The sequence below is a fragment of the Capsella rubella genome, unplaced genomic scaffold, assembly GCF_000375325.1.
Source record: "Capsella rubella cultivar Monte Gargano unplaced genomic scaffold, Caprub1_0 scaffold_5, whole genome shotgun sequence".
Classification (NCBI taxonomy): Eukaryota; Viridiplantae; Streptophyta; class Magnoliopsida; order Brassicales; family Brassicaceae; genus Capsella; species Capsella rubella.
In genome coordinates, this window is record NW_006238919.1 from 7,345,704 (window position 1) to 7,360,489 (window position 14,786).

General features: G+C 38.6%; 5 protein-coding genes across 9 annotated transcripts; 2 read left to right on the forward strand and 3 right to left on the reverse strand.

The window, feature by feature from the left end:
- Positions 1–98: 98 nt before the first annotated feature.
- LOC17886197 (pentatricopeptide repeat-containing protein At3g46790, chloroplastic) lies at positions 99–2,740 on the reverse strand. Its single transcript, XM_006290645.2, has one exon. The coding sequence runs from the start codon at positions 2,624–2,626 to the stop codon at positions 653–655; it is 1,974 nt and encodes a 657-aa protein (XP_006290707.1). The 5' UTR covers positions 2,627–2,740; the 3' UTR covers positions 99–652.
- Positions 2,741–2,961: 221 nt separating this feature from the next.
- On the reverse strand, positions 2,962–5,462 carry LOC17885947 (serine/threonine-protein phosphatase PP1 isozyme 5). Of its 2 annotated transcripts, none has more exons than XM_023782470.1 (4): positions 5,029–5,462; positions 3,679–4,238; positions 3,401–3,584; positions 2,962–3,309 (listed from the first exon to the last, which is right to left on the reverse strand). In XM_023782470.1, the coding sequence occupies exons 1-3, from the start codon at positions 5,231–5,233 to the stop codon at positions 3,411–3,413; spliced, it is 939 nt and encodes a 312-aa protein (XP_023638238.1). In that variant the 5' UTR covers positions 5,234–5,462; the 3' UTR covers positions 2,962–3,309; positions 3,401–3,410. The 2 variants fall into 2 exon arrangements, with proteins under 2 accessions (XP_023638238.1, XP_006291377.1); XM_006291315.2 differs by having other exon boundaries at positions 2,962–3,322.
- Positions 5,463–6,024: 562 nt separating this feature from the next.
- On the reverse strand, positions 6,025–8,380 carry LOC17887025 (ras-related protein RABA2c). The gene is made up of 3 exons (XM_006291759.2): positions 8,161–8,380; positions 7,828–8,031; positions 6,025–6,865 (listed from the first exon to the last, which is right to left on the reverse strand). Exons 2-3 carry the CDS (start codon positions 7,990–7,992, stop codon positions 6,377–6,379), a joined length of 654 nt encoding a protein of 217 aa, XP_006291821.1. The 5' UTR covers positions 7,993–8,031; positions 8,161–8,380; the 3' UTR covers positions 6,025–6,376.
- Positions 8,381–9,749: 1,369 nt separating this feature from the next.
- Positions 9,750–12,848, forward strand: LOC17884689 (subtilisin-like protease SBT4.5). Of its 2 annotated transcripts, XM_023783225.1 has the most exons (10): positions 9,750–9,851; positions 9,965–10,059; positions 10,181–10,272; positions 10,356–10,608; positions 10,707–11,202; positions 11,290–11,384; positions 11,479–11,694; positions 11,788–11,899; positions 11,991–12,198; positions 12,307–12,848. In XM_023783225.1, the coding sequence occupies exons 1-10, from the start codon at positions 9,750–9,752 to the stop codon at positions 12,846–12,848; spliced, it is 2,211 nt and encodes a 736-aa protein (XP_023638993.1). The 2 variants fall into 2 exon arrangements, with proteins under 2 accessions (XP_023638993.1, XP_023638994.1); XM_023783226.1 differs by lacking the exon at positions 9,750–9,851 and having other exon boundaries at positions 10,707–11,205.
- Positions 12,849–13,189: 341 nt separating this feature from the next.
- On the forward strand, positions 13,190–14,774 carry LOC17885286 (protein THYLAKOID ASSEMBLY 8-like, chloroplastic). 3 transcript variants are annotated; one of them, XM_006291649.2, is made up of 3 exons: positions 13,190–13,621; positions 13,976–14,366; positions 14,496–14,774. In XM_006291649.2, exons 1-2 carry the CDS (start codon positions 13,238–13,240, stop codon positions 14,363–14,365), a joined length of 774 nt encoding a protein of 257 aa, XP_006291711.1. In that variant the 5' UTR covers positions 13,190–13,237; the 3' UTR covers position 14,366; positions 14,496–14,774. The 3 variants fall into 3 exon arrangements, with proteins under 3 accessions (XP_006291711.1, XP_006291712.1, XP_023638106.1); XM_006291650.2 differs by having other exon boundaries at positions 14,507–14,774; XM_023782338.1 differs by having other exon boundaries at positions 14,522–14,774.
- The last annotated feature ends 12 nt before the right edge of the window (positions 14,775–14,786 follow it).

The following is a 14,786-nucleotide window of genomic DNA, read 5'->3' on the forward strand; positions in this document are numbered from 1 at the left end:
TTTTTTCGATAATGCATGTTTTCCATTTTTTTGTTTTAGAGTCGTTTTTGTACATTTTAGGAAAATGGAAATATTTGCGTGCGTAAGTAAAAAGGTAGTAACTAATTTAGGTTAATCTCTTAACAAAGAGAAGATACATAACTGTTGTTTGTATGATTGAACCAATGCAATTGCGGTTACTGAGCCAGCTTACAAAAGAACAAAGCAGAGCGTTAGCATGACTAAATCTCCAAACAAACAGAACCAGCATACAATGGGCCTGTTCACGTGTAAACCATTTGAATTATAGAATCCTTGATATCAATTCACTACAGCCAGAAACCTCTGCCTGCAGCTTAATCAAGACTGAAGCAAGGTGGACCAGTGACTGCAGCTTACTTACTTAACCAGGAATCAGAAGCTTACACGGATGAGGCTTGTTTCGACTTTTTGAACCGAAGGCAGAGAGTGAAATGAACAAGCTTTTTTCTGTTTATTGAAGAACAATAGGATAGTAACAATGATCCCAACAGCTTACGTTGGCATATATTACAGGAATTTTCTAAGCCTAACAACCTGTTCGTTATTCCTTTGGCCTGACTAAGTCCAAGAACTTTAGTCGAGATCTCTCCCTTGCTTATTATACACAAGCAATCGTAAAGTCGCACAAGTATTACCAGTAATCTCCACAGGAACACACTCCATTCTTGAACCTATGAAACCGGTTCACATCTCTAACTAGAATCTCCTTCTCCATAAACTTCGAGATGAACTTTGTAAACAAGTGACAGTCCTCGCACAAACGCAAGTTCTTCGTGATTCTGATGGGCTCTCCTTTTGATGTATTTATCAGCCCAAACGCCAACGCCAGTTTCTCACTGTGTCCTAACACTATCCGCTCTTTCTCTTCTGTCTCAAGCTCATACAGAACCCCTTTGGTTTGCGGTATGTACCCTTTCTCCTTCATATCTTCGGCTAACTTAACCAAGAAAGCATGAATCTGTTCCATAAGAGGGTTAAACTCATCCACTGAGACAAACGAGTACATTTTCTTCCTCACTTCCATCCAGCACCGACCAGGCAATTTCTGCAGTCCCCGGTGTTCTAGGAGCTTCTTCACTCTCTTAACCTCATCCCACATCTGCGCTTCCGCATAAATGTCTGCCAACAACACATAATTCCCTGCATTTTTTGGTTCAAGTGCAAAGAGCCTTTTACTTGCTCGTTCTGCAAGGCCAACATTTCCGTGAATTCTACAAGACCCAAGAAGGGAACCCCAAACCTTAGGCCCTGGTTCAGTCCTCATGTCTTGAACCATCTTTGCTGCCTCGTCTAACCTATTCGCCCGACCTAACAGATCAACCATACAAGCATAATGCTCGACTTGTGGTTTTATTCCATGGTCACTCCACATTGATTCAAACAGTCTTTTTCCTTCTTCAACAAGGCCCTCGTGGCTGCAAGCTCCCAAAACACTGACAAATGTTACAGGAGTTGGAGTAGCCCCATTGGCGAGCATCTCTTCAAATATTTGAATTGCTTTCCTTCCATACCCGTGAACACCATAGCTTGATATCAAGGAATTCCAGGATACAACATCCCGGTCATCCATTCGATCAAATACTCTTTGTCCCACTTCGAGCTTACCACATCTACCATACATTGTCACAAGAGCACTGATCACCGGCAAGATGGAGTCAAGCCCCCGTCTGAGTATGTACCCATGAATCAATCTCCCTTGCTCTAAAGCTGCAAGCGAAGCACAAGCTTGAAGCACACTAACCATAGTCACAGAATTCGGGGATGCATCTTTGGTTTCTGTCATCATTTCACGGAAAGTCCTCAAAGCTTCAAAAGCTTTCCCGTTCTTTGCATAGCAGGCAATCATTGCGCTCCAAGAAACAACGTTTTTGACGGGCATTCCATTAAACACATAGCTGGCATAATCCACACAGCCAAATCGAGCATACATGTCCAACAACGTAGTCATGATATAAACATGCGAATTGTAACCGCGTCGGGTAAGATGGGCATGAATCTCTTTCCCTTTAGTAAGACAATTCGCTGTGCATTCCGATGCAACACAAGCCTTGAGAACATAAGTGTATGTGAACCTATCTGACTCAACTCCAATCCTATTCATCTTCCAATACAAACCCAACACTTCTTCTCCATGACCCGCCAATGTAAGCGCCCGGAACAAAGCGTTCCAGACATATATAGTTCTTTTATGCGTTTTATCGAACACCTTCCGTGCATAATCCACAGACCCCAAATCCGAATACATACCGATAAGCTTCGTAGCCAAAAAAGGATCTTGATCAAACCCATTATCCAGAATATGTCGATGAACTCGTCGAGCATCAGAAAAAGAGCTATGATGACCGCAACAGAGAATTAGAAGCTCGTAAGTCTGTTGACTCGGGCTAGATTCCTGAGACAAGACGCGAAGCGCCTGCTTAAGCTTACCCTCTTTGCACAACGATTGAATTAGCTGATTATTAGAGATTTTAGCTCCGGCGCTGGCAGCTATCGAAGGATTGTTTAAGGCAACGGAACACAACGGTGGCTTCGGAGCACAACGAGGTAAGAAGTTAACAGTATAACAAGTCGGTTGTATTACTTGAGGAGGGTGAGATAGAAACATTTTCCGGCGATTAAGTTTTTTCCGATGTGTTTCCCGGAAAATTCCCAAAGAAAAACATAAAAAAATTCGCGGCTTTTCTATCAAATCTGGTGTTTCTTTCTTTCTCAATCGACGACGATAAAAAGAGGTGTATTTTTTACCTGCCGATGCCACCACTAGTTTCTTCTCTGCTACTTCCGTGGTTGGTTTACACGTGCCAATCACGTGGTAACAATATGGGCCTTTTTTGGATCAGGCCCATATTTGGATAGTTTTGAATCGGGTTGATGATATGAGTGTTAGTCAGCATCTTTTGGTAATAAGTCTCTAGAGACCCCTCTTTTGTACTTGAAGAATCTATAAACAGAAGCGCTCCTGCAGTGTGATTCCGATATATACATATAAAGTATATATACACACTTGAGAGGATTTGTATCTCTGACATGTGAAAGAACAGAGAAGGAGAAGAAAACAGAAGAAAAAATTGGGTTGTGGTAACAAGACAACATTTAAAAAGAAGTGGCAGAGATGATAACCATGTAGATATATATATACTGTTGCCTTTGCAACTACGGATACTTAATACTCATGGAGGTTCAAAATTATCCGCCACCAACATCCTTTGTCGCCTTTTCTCCTCCTCCCTTTCTTTCCGTAAGAAGGACTTCAAAAGGATATGAGATGTGATAATTTTTACTACAATACTGCAGATGGAAACTGACATAGCTAGCTGAGATTCTGAAACAAAGAGGAAGTTCAACGGTTTTGAGAAACACTCAAATCTAATGTATATACCTCTTTCTCGTTAAAAGAACCGTGGCCTCCTAATCGCAGGCTTAAGAATTTGGAAAGAGCACATTAAACTTTCGTCGACACTCATCAATGCGCCCGCATTGTCAAATTCACCACAATAGTTTGGAGCAGAAAACAAAGTCACAAGCTGTCTATCAGCAAAGAACTCATACCCATCCTCTACAACCTGCGGGAACATTATAGACGTTTCTTGAGCGCAGATTTCATTTCACAAATAAACTGAAGGAAACATATATACAAATGTAGTCAATATACTTAACCTGGTGGGCACGACAGACTAAATCCATATCATTTTTTATTAGAAACTCAGCTACTTTGTCAGCGCCAAAAGTGTAGGAGACACCGCGATCATTCATCCCCCAGCCGCTGACGTCCTTACTAGGATCAGACCAAAGAAGGTCACAAAGCAAACCAGAGTCTGGCACATCAGTTGGACGCTCTATGTTCTTAATCTGTTCCACATTGGTCAAATCAGGAGAAAGTCCACCGTGCATACAGAGTATCTTTTCGTCTATGACAGCTGCCACAGGGAGACAATTAAAAGTGTCTGTAAATACTTTCCAGAGCTTCACGTTGAATCTTCGTTTACATTCGTCATAGAATCCATAGATCCTGTTAATAGAGGCACACTCATGATTTCCTCTCAAGAGAAAAAAGTTTTCGGGGTACTTGATCTTGTAGGCAAACATAAGACAAATAGTCTCCAAACTCTGCTTCCCGCGGTCAACGTAATCTCCTAAGAATAAGTAGTTTGCTGCAGGAGGGAAACTGCCATACTCGAAAAGCCTCAATAAATCTGAGTATTGGCCGTGAATATCACCTGAAACAATGCAAAGGAAATACATATCAACCTAGGAAATCACCAGAACAAATCAAATATATTTCAGTTAAGAAAAACAAAGATAGCAGTACACAGATCTGCTAATAAAAAAATGAACTTGCTTTCTCTCATAAAACCGAGCCTCTAAGATTTTTCTAGATTATATCAATCGCCGAAAGAAAAATGTTACACACCAACCTACGAACCCATAAGAACCTTCTTGAAGAAAAGCAAAGAAACCAATGCATTTTCACAAGAAAAGATCAAGAAGAACTTGCTTCCTCTCACATGACCGTACAAATACCATATTAACGAATAACCAGATTCTCTCAGGCAAATTCCAAGACTCCAAAAAGAGGGTAAGCCCAACAAACACATCCATCATCAAGTGACAACAATTGGTTAAAAAATATAGATTGCGCCTTTAGCTTCAAGAACTAAAATTTCTTCCCTACTCTTCAATCATATGAGGTCCAATTTAATGATCTTATTATTCTCCTTCACTTTTCTCTCTAACGAGATTAGCTGCTGCAACCAGATTATGCTAATCATCTCTCTCTCTCTCTGTTCTCATTCAACATTCCCACATAACTTCAATTCTATTCGTTTCTGTTCCCCTTAAAACTTAAACTCATCCCCTCCAAGAAAAATGCAAACTTTTTCAGTAAAAAACTAAATATTGATTAAAAGACAAAATGATACACAATCATGAAATGATCAGATCCCAAAGCGAACAAACAGAATACAAATACAAAGCCGGGAGCTGGAAATGGAGACAGAGATTATATACCGCAGATCTTAACAGGGGCGGCGAGCTCAAGAAGACAGGGCTGTTGAAGCAATATCTCTCTAGAGGCGGAGCAAAGCTGTCGGATCTCAGACTCGTTGAGCATAGCTTGCTTCGTCCCAGCTTTAGGGTTTCCGTAATCAAGTAAACGCTTAATGATGTCGTCGAGAACATCAGGGTCCATGCTTCCTTGCCCTTGTTGCGCCATTCCCTCACTACCCACCTTTCAAGTTTCAATCTTTCGATTAAGATTGGATCGGCCGGAAGGAGAAGAAGAAAAAAATATCAAATTTCAAAATCTGAACCCAAAAGAAAAAGTTGTCGCCTTTTTAAAACTTAGAATTCTCTTCTCGATCCCTTTTGTTTTTCTTACAAGTAATTTCTCTGATGGGTTCGCTTCCCGAAAATGATATGGCAATATCTGGGATCTCTCCATTGGGCAAGGCACCTTAAAGCTGTTGCCTTTATTCTCTATTTCTAGTATTATACGTAATAAGCTAATTAAAAAAAAAACGAATTAGTTAATAGAAATATGCATCTCTGGACAAGAAATTCAAAATTTTCAATTACACTATTGAGTCTTTCAAAAAAGTATCCAAAACAAGATTTTTAGGTTTTTTTTACATGTTTTCAATTTTCTGTTACACATATAGTAATTATTTTGTCGGTTTAAAAATGATCACTTAAAAGTTTCGTATAGCATTTTGGAATTTATTTAAAATCATAGAAAAGGCCTTTAGGTTTGTTGCGAAAAGAAATTTTTAATAGAAAACTCAATCGTTGGCTAATATGACGTTTCATGCATGCAAATGGAATTGGTTAGTTTAGCAAGTTGGCTAATACGACGTTTCTTTCTCAGTTTCTCCATCACTACTTTTGATATTTTCTCTATTGTATCGTCGTCACTTGATAAGGATGATGATGAAGATATATGTTTGGTCGGTTGAAAACAACTAGAAATGAGCTAGTGTGTTACATAAAGAAATGATTCTGGAACTAGATACATAATCATTGAATCAATTAAACCAAGCCAAGACCAACCAGCCTAAACCGGAGACAGTAACAAAATCTTTTTATAAACCAGAAATGAGGAGAACACACCAAGGGCAAGAAGAATAAAAGTAGTATACTACTAACAAGCTTTACTGACTAATCTCACAAGCTTTTAACTGAACACAAACCCCAACAGAACAGAAGAGCATTAAAAACAGAGTAAATCAGACAGAAGTATTCTACATATTCTTGCATAGTTACGTTTCATCAGCCAAAACTTGGAAAGAAGAGAAGCCAGTGAAAACAAAAGTTTGAATCTTTGAGGAGGGAACACGCAAACGACCCGTTTACCTTTAGTTTAAGAAGAGCAGCATGCTCGTTTCGCGCCTCCTGATGTGTCATCAACGTTAATTGTAGTTCCTTGCCCAGGGATTGCGGAATTAGCTGCTGCTGCTTCTTGTGCAGCCAGTGCCTTTTTGCTTATGATATGGTAGATCTCTCCTAAGATGGTCTGAAACGCTTTCTCCACGTTTGTTGCTTCAAGAGCTGATGTTTCCAGGAAAGACAGACCTTCCTTCTCGGCCAAACTCTGACCATCTTCCTCAGCGACAGATCTCAAGTGGTTCAAATCAGATTTGTTCCCAGCCATCATGATCACAATGTTGGAATCTGCATGGTCTCTCAGTTCACGCAGCCACCTCAATACATTGTCAAAGGTCTGTCTCTTGGTGATGTCGTAGACAAGAAGTGCACCTACTGCACCCCTGTAATAAGCACTGGTGATTGCCCTGTACCTCTCCTGACCTGCAGTATCCCAGATCTGAGCCTTAATTGTCTTTCCTTCCACCTGCGTATCCAAAATACATTCACAGAGATTTACAGTAAAAACCAGTTAGATCTTAGGAACTGAAGCACCCCTAGATTTATGAACAAGATTGCCAATGTTAATGTTTCAACAATCAAAACAGTTCAGAACATATTTCTCGAGTTGTTAAATCCATCTTACTAACATTAACACCAACATTTTCAATGCATCTATTTGCATACAACCACATAAGTGTATCATAGAATTCTTTTTCTGGAAACTTTTATTGGTTGACTTTAAGCGGGTATAAAGGTGGACAAGGTCACGCATGACAAATCATAACAATGATCAAGATATACAGTGAAATTATTGAAGACAAGCTGTGAGAATCTTTTCTCTTTTGAATTGGCTCTCACGACCATCCACTTATAGCCTTAAAATGAGAAAAGCATCTGTCATGACACAAAGCCAGCACATCTAAGATTCTCTCTTTGTTAAAATATTTAACAAGACAAAGGAGAAATCAGTATACTTCAGTAGCTGAGAAAAGAACTGGATTCCATATACTCTTTGAACACAGTAACTGAAAAAAACTGAAGTGTACTGGGGACAAGACCTTTCACCAAAAAACCCCATACCACAGGACTAAAGAAGAAGCAACCTTTAAAGAAACAAAACAGACTAAAGAATAAACTATCAAATACCTGAATTATACACTACAGTAATAGGGTCATGAAGCTACAAGTAAATTTATGTCTAGCATCGAAAATAGAAAGCCTTCATTATAGCTATAGAAGAGAAATCAGAATAAGAGACAAAGCTAATAAAAACAGAAGCAACCCATCCCAAAATCACAGCTTTAAGAATCTCAACATATACACCTCACCTAAATCACTATCTCTTCAAATTTTTCTCTGATTCTAACAGCAAATATTCTGAATTATACTCCCACACAGAGGTGTTACTTAAAGAGAGAGAAACAGAGAAAAAAATTCGAATCACACCTGAGTAGTTCTGGTGGCGAATTCAACACCAATGGTAGATTTAGATTCCAAGCAAAACTCATTTCTGGTGAATCTAGACAAGATATTAGATTTCCCAACACCAGAATCACCGATCAACACGATCTTAAACAAATAATCATATTCCTGATCCACTCTATGCGTCATTTTCTCCCTCTCTCTCTCTCTCCGATCTCGCAATCAAACCTACACATTTGAACCCAAAACAAAAAAAAACAGAACCTTTGTCAGTGATCTCCAAAATCAAACCCAGATCCAACGAAATTAAGACGAACCCATAAAGTAAATCACAATAAGAAAGACTGATTCGTGTACCCTTTAAGCAAAATGGCGGATGATTCGAGAAAAGAAAGAAACAAAAAAAATCGAGTTTTTATTCAGATCTAATAAAGGAAGAAACTTTGATTAAGAGGCTTTTAACGACTGTTCTCTCTCTCACAATCAATGGTGTAAGAGACCAAATCCTCAAGAACTGTTTGTTTCAATTTTGTTGAAGAGGGCTTCGTCTTCTTCCTCTTCGAGAGAGATGAGGAAAAAAAAGCAATAAAAGTGAATGTGTATATATATATATATCTGTCTATATGTATCTGTGTCAGGGAATAGAAACGACGTCGTGCTCGAGAGAAAAAGACAAAGACTTTCAGTTACCTTGCTGATTTGGCAACTAATGATTCGTAAGCAGGCTGGCAAAAAGTAAGAGCATGTTCCAAAGGGTTCTTCTATATGTATAATTGGAAAAGAAAAAAAGTATATATAATTGCGTTAATAATATAAGATCAATGATTGTTATATATATTTTGTTGCGAGTGTGGTAATGATAATAACTTAATAAGTTACGTAAAATTGAATATGAAAAATGTTGGAACAAGTTCATTAGTAGAAAATAATGAAATTAGGAGGTGATCATGAAGTATTTTTTAAAAATCACTGCCTAATTACTTGGAGTAGTAGAAGCATAAAGCAGTCAACAACAAAAGTATAAATTACCTTATTAGTAAACTTTTAATTTAGGTTTTTGTTTGGACTATATATATATAATTATTGTTTTATTATCTTCTTTCTTTGGTTTAATTTAGGTTATTAATAATCTTGAGGCAATTGTTGCTATTGATTTTTAGACAAAATTAACAAGACAAATACATACATATAATTTGCTTGCTAATTTTAACTTCAATCCAAATTATTAAAATGTTAATTCGTTTCAATATGTCTAAACTTAAGTCTAAATAACTATTATAAATAGAGAGTGATCAAAGTTGTAACGATGAAACATATACAGTAGTCAGAAACACTAAATACTGTACTATTTTGGTGAAAGCTCTTAATTTCATCGGTACTTTTTTATTACATCTCTAGAAAAATTAGATACATCGTCCGGAAAAGTAATTAATAAAAAAACATTAGCGTTGAGAATATTTCGTTAATGTAAGGTCAAATGATATGAACCTGCCTCACATGATTAAGCTGCCATAATTAACAGAATTTAGGATATATACATTCCCACATATTTTAATCTGCCAAAATAATTTGGCACAACACTCAATTTCAAGTCATAATAAAAATTAATTAAATATTTTGTTTCCATTGGTTAGTCAATTTAATTGAGAGATTAATGAGAAAAATTTCAAGTCAAAGGAGGTTCTTTCTATTTATTTTTACCAAGGAATAGTGGACCAAGAAAGTAGAAACTGTAGCAAATTAAACGTACCAATCAAAGCCATTAATATTGAATATACATTCTTATTGCCATAAGTGTAATTAGTAATTAGAGAAAGAATCTCTTTAAGGACTTTGATTGCGTTCTTAGACCCTGTTCAAAAATGACCTCCCTATAAATAATTCGTTTCACTCTCACAATCTTCATTAACAAAAAAAAATCATCTAATTAAGCTAATTAATTAAATATGACGAAACCTGATGTCTCCTCTTGTCTCCTCTCATGTCTCTTTGTCTTTGCCTCGCTTGTGAGTTTTGCCGCAGCAGCCGACAATGAACAAGACAAACAGGTAAATTACACAAATGTTTACCATATGCTTTCTTAAGAGTTATTCATTTCATGGTTCGATCGAATTATTTGACTTACGAGCAACCATGATAATGATGATGATGATATCTATAGGTGTATATAGTATACATGGGTGCACTCCCTGCTCGTGTTGATTACATGCCAATGTCCCATCACGCTAGTATTCTTCAAGATGTCATAGGCGAAAGGTGCAATGAATTAATTCAATTTTTTATAGATGAGAATGTTAATGTGATTATTTGTGTATATGGTCTCATGTCTAACGAACAAAATTATATAGTTTCTCTAACAAATATATCAATTTTCTAGTTCGATCGAGGATCGTTTGGTTAGGACTTATAAAAGGAGTTTCAACGGATTCGCTGCTCGGCTAACCGAATCCGAAAGAGAGATACTAGCAAGTAAGTCCAATACTCTCTTACTCAAATTACTAATCTTCTCTATGCAATAATATGATTTTAATTGTTTTGTTATTTTATTTAAGGTATGGACGAAGTTGTGTCTGTGTTTCCTAGCAAGAAACTGAAGCTCCAAACAACGTCGTCGTGGAGTTTCATGGGCCTCAAAGAAGGCAAAAGGGCAAGACGAAACAATCTCATAGAGAGCGATACAATCATCGGTGTTATCGATAGTGGAGTCTACCCTGAATCGGAGAGCTTCAGCGGCAAAGGCTTTGGTCCTCCTCCTAAGAAATGGAAAGGTGTTTGTGAAGGTGGCAAGAACTTCACTTGCAACAAGTATAAAAAAACCCCTTTAAACTGATTAACTGCGTTACAAGTTTGTCAATTGCAAAAGTGGTAATATGGAATGTGAACTATCTTGTTTCTGTACACAGCAAGCTTATTGGAGCACGGTACTACACACAGTATCCTGACTCAGCAAGGGACCTCATGGGACATGGATCGCACACAGCATCCACGGCAGCTGGAAACGCTGTGAAGCACGTGAGCTTTTACGGACTCGGTAATGGAACCGCGAGAGGTGGCGTTCCAGCTGCAAGAATAGCGGTTTATAAAGTATGTAACCCTGGCGCCAGTGGGTGCACCACTGACGGGATTCTAGCCGCGTTTGACGATGCCATAGCGGACAAGGTAGACCTCATTTCCATCTCCATCGGTGGGGATAACGGTTCGCCATTCGAGGCTGACCCGATTGCGATCGGGGCTTTCCATGCTATGGGGAAGGGAATCCTCACAGTGAATTCCGCAGGAAACAGTGGTCCAGAACCTAGCTCAGTCGCAAGCGTTGCGCCTTGGATCTTCACTGTTGCTGCTAGTAATACAAACCGCGCGTTTGTCACCAAGATTGTTCTAGGAAACGGCAAGACAATTGTCGTGAGTACCAAGAAACAAAATCTTCACAATCATTATGGTACATATGTTGTCCTCTTTAAACGTTAATGATTGTTGTGCCAACAGGGAAGATCAGTGAATACGTTTGATCTTAACGGAACCAAGTACCCTATAGTACATGGAAAATCAGCTACAAGTACTTGTAGTGATGATGCCGCCAGGTAACTTCCACTCCAAGAAATTAAACATTTTATCTTGGTAACTATTTTGCTCTTCTTCACATAGCAGGTTTAAAATGGTATTTTGTCGTTTCAGGCTCTGCTCACCAGGATGTCTAGACAGTAAACTTGTGAAAGGAAAGATTGTGTTATGCGATTCAGTGCAAAATCCTGAAGTAGCTAAAGATATGGGAGCCGTTGCATCCATTGTTAAGAGCCAATACGCAGAGGTTGCAATGATCTTCTCTTTTCCAGTCTCTGTTCTATCGGAGAAAAAATACAACACTCTTCTCTCCTATGTGAACTCAACAAAGTAAAATCCCATCTCTCTTTCTCTTGATATATTTCTTTACAAATACTCTTATCTTATTGCTCGATCGTTATTTTACTTTTATCTTTTGGCCAGGAACCCTAAAGCAGCTGTTCTGAGAAGTGAGACTATCTTTAATCAGAGAGCTCCCATTGTTGCTTCCTACTCTTCTCGTGGTCCAAACACAATCATTCCTGATATTTTGAAGGTATATATAGAAACAGAGAAAAGCTAGGTTACTTGTAGCTCTCATTCTAACATTTTATTGTGTCTGACTAAATGATGAATTTGATTTGCAGCCAGATATAACAGCGCCTGGATCAGAGATCATCGCTGCTTATTCTCCTGATGTACCACCAAGCTTATCAGACACAAGACATGTAAAGTACTCTGTTGAAACCGGAACTTCAATGTCTTGTCCGCATGTTGCTGGTGTAGCCGCATACCTAAAAACGTTTCACCCACGCTGGTCTCCTTCCATGATTCAGTCTGCCATCATGACTACCGGTAAGCAAAATAACAATCACTCTGTTTGTTTGTTTTTTACTCTACAACATCACTTTCTTGTATTGCAAGAAAACTTAAAATACTCTGTTTTTGATGGGTTTCTTGTAGCTTGGCCAATGAATGCATCTACTTCTCCATTTAATCAGATGGCTGAGTTTGCTTACGGAGCAGGCCATGTCGATCCGATAGCTGCAATTCATCCTGGACTCGTTTATGAAGCTAGTAAATCCGACCACATTGCCTTTCTCTGTGGCTTGAACTACACTGGAAAGAAACTAAGACTCATCTCCGGTGATGGCAGCATTTGCACTAAAGAACAAACTAAATCGTTACCCCGAAACCTAAACTATCCTTCGATGACTGCTCAAGTCTCGGCGTCAAAGCCGTTCAAGCTGACTTTCTATAGAACAGTCACTAACGTTCGTAAAGGTAAGGCAGCCACTTACAAAGCAAAGGTAGTGGGATCTAAACTTAAAGTCAAGGTGGTTCCAGAAGTCTTGTTTATGAAGTCTGTGCACGAGAAGAAGTCCTTCACGGTGACTGTTTCAGGGACAGGTCCCGAAGCTGACAATCTTGTGTCCGCACACCTGATATGGTCTGATGGTGTCCACTCTGTGAGAAGCCCCATTGTTGTTTATGCTGCGAACTGATGGAGTCAGAACTAGTTCGTTTCTCTATATATGATTGTTAGTTTTTACTGTTCGTGATATGTATGTTGTTTAGGATGTTTCTGGTTACTTCACCCATAATAATTCTAAACATCTTATCGGATTATATTTGCTTCTTCAAATTAAAGTTTAATTGGTTCTAAAATTCAAAATTGTTTTGTGAGTTTTGATTTTAATTTGGAGAATGATTAATGTATCGACGAGTCTTGGCAAAAACGATAGCGTTTTAGTAAGAAGTCCAATGAGAAGTCCTCAAAACACTGTCGTTTTTAGGTTTCACTACCGTTGTGTGTTTTATATGTGATACAGGGGAGAGAGTCGGAGAGTCGATTCAAAGTTCAGACATTTGAGAGTCTTATTACGACCGGGAGATGTTAGCAAGTCGCGTCTTCTCGCGAAAAATCTCACCTTTCGCATCGATCTTCTTCCAGAAACTTACTACAAACCCTTCAATTCTTCGAGTTTCATTCTCGAATCTAAAACCCAAAACGCTACTTCACCCGATTCTGCCGAAGCCTTTCACGGTGTTTGTTTCTCGGTTCCATGACGGGAGACCAAGAGGTCCTCTCTGGAGAGGGAAGAAACTGATCGGGAAAGAAGCCCTTTTCGTGATTCTGGGTCTCAAGAGATTGAAAGAAGACGACGAGAAGCTGCAGAAGTTTATAAAGACACATGTTCTCAGATTGTTGAAATTAGATATGTTGGCTGTTATCGGAGAGCTTGAACGACAGGAAGAGACTGCCTTAGCCATCAAGGTGAGTTCTTTACGTCACCATTTCTATTGGGTCTTTCAGGATTTTGTTTTTTGCATTGTTTCTGTTTTGGCTTATCTTAAGTTTGATTCCATGTTTGCGGGGGATGCTTGAGCTCTGTTGATTACTACGATCGTGTTTCTGTTTAATTGCAACGTTATGTGTTTCTGTTCTACAAATTTGATGTGAATTTTGGGTAGATACAGAGTTTCATAGTGTGCTCATGAACTGTTCGATGAAATGCCTCAACAGAGCTAACATCAGTGTAGTTGTATGCTTAAGGTTTAGACCGTTCTTATAGATCTTATACGTATATTCTCTTGGTTGTTGATGATTGGCTTTTTCAACTTATTACAGATGTTCGAGGTGATTCAGAAGCAGGAATGGTACCAACCTGATGTGTTTATGTACAAGGACCTTATAGTATCCTTAGCAAAAAGTAAAAGAATGGACGAAGCAATGGGGTTGTGGGAGAAAATGAAGAAAGAAAACCTCTTTCCTGATTCTCAGACTTATACAGAGGTTATCAGAGGATTTTTGAGAGACGGATGTCCCGCTGATGCCATGAATGTGTATGAAGACATGTTGAAGTCTCCAGATCCGCCGGAGGAGTTGCCGTTTAGGGTTCTGTTGAAGGGGCTTCTACCGCATCCCCTTCTCAGAAACAAAGTGAAGAAAGATTTCGAAGAGTTGTTCCCTGAGAAACATGCTTATGATCCACCCGAAGAGATATTTGGTAGATGCTGAGGTGTGTATGCACATAACTCTACTCTTCTATATCAGACTTTCTCAGTGTTTCTCAAAATTGGAATAGTGTTTCTCTCCACTTATAAAGTTTTAGTCTTTTGGCAATTTAAAGTAGTTAATATAATTGTAGATCACTCGTAGTCTTGAATTGCACAGCGGAGACACGGGAAATGTTTGCGAATGTTATTCATCCGTAGCTTGCGTGCATTGGGCAGGGGAAGTCTATCTTGATCAAGATCCAAAAGGTGTGATCTTGAAGAAGTATCTGTAGATATTGCAAGTGGCTAAACAAACTGTATCACAAGACAAACGACTTAGATAGTTAGACAAAAGACTCAGATTATGTAGTAACTTCTACTCCTTGTTATGATGCTTCATAATTTTAGACATCTACTGAACTTTTGGTGAATCTGTCATCTTT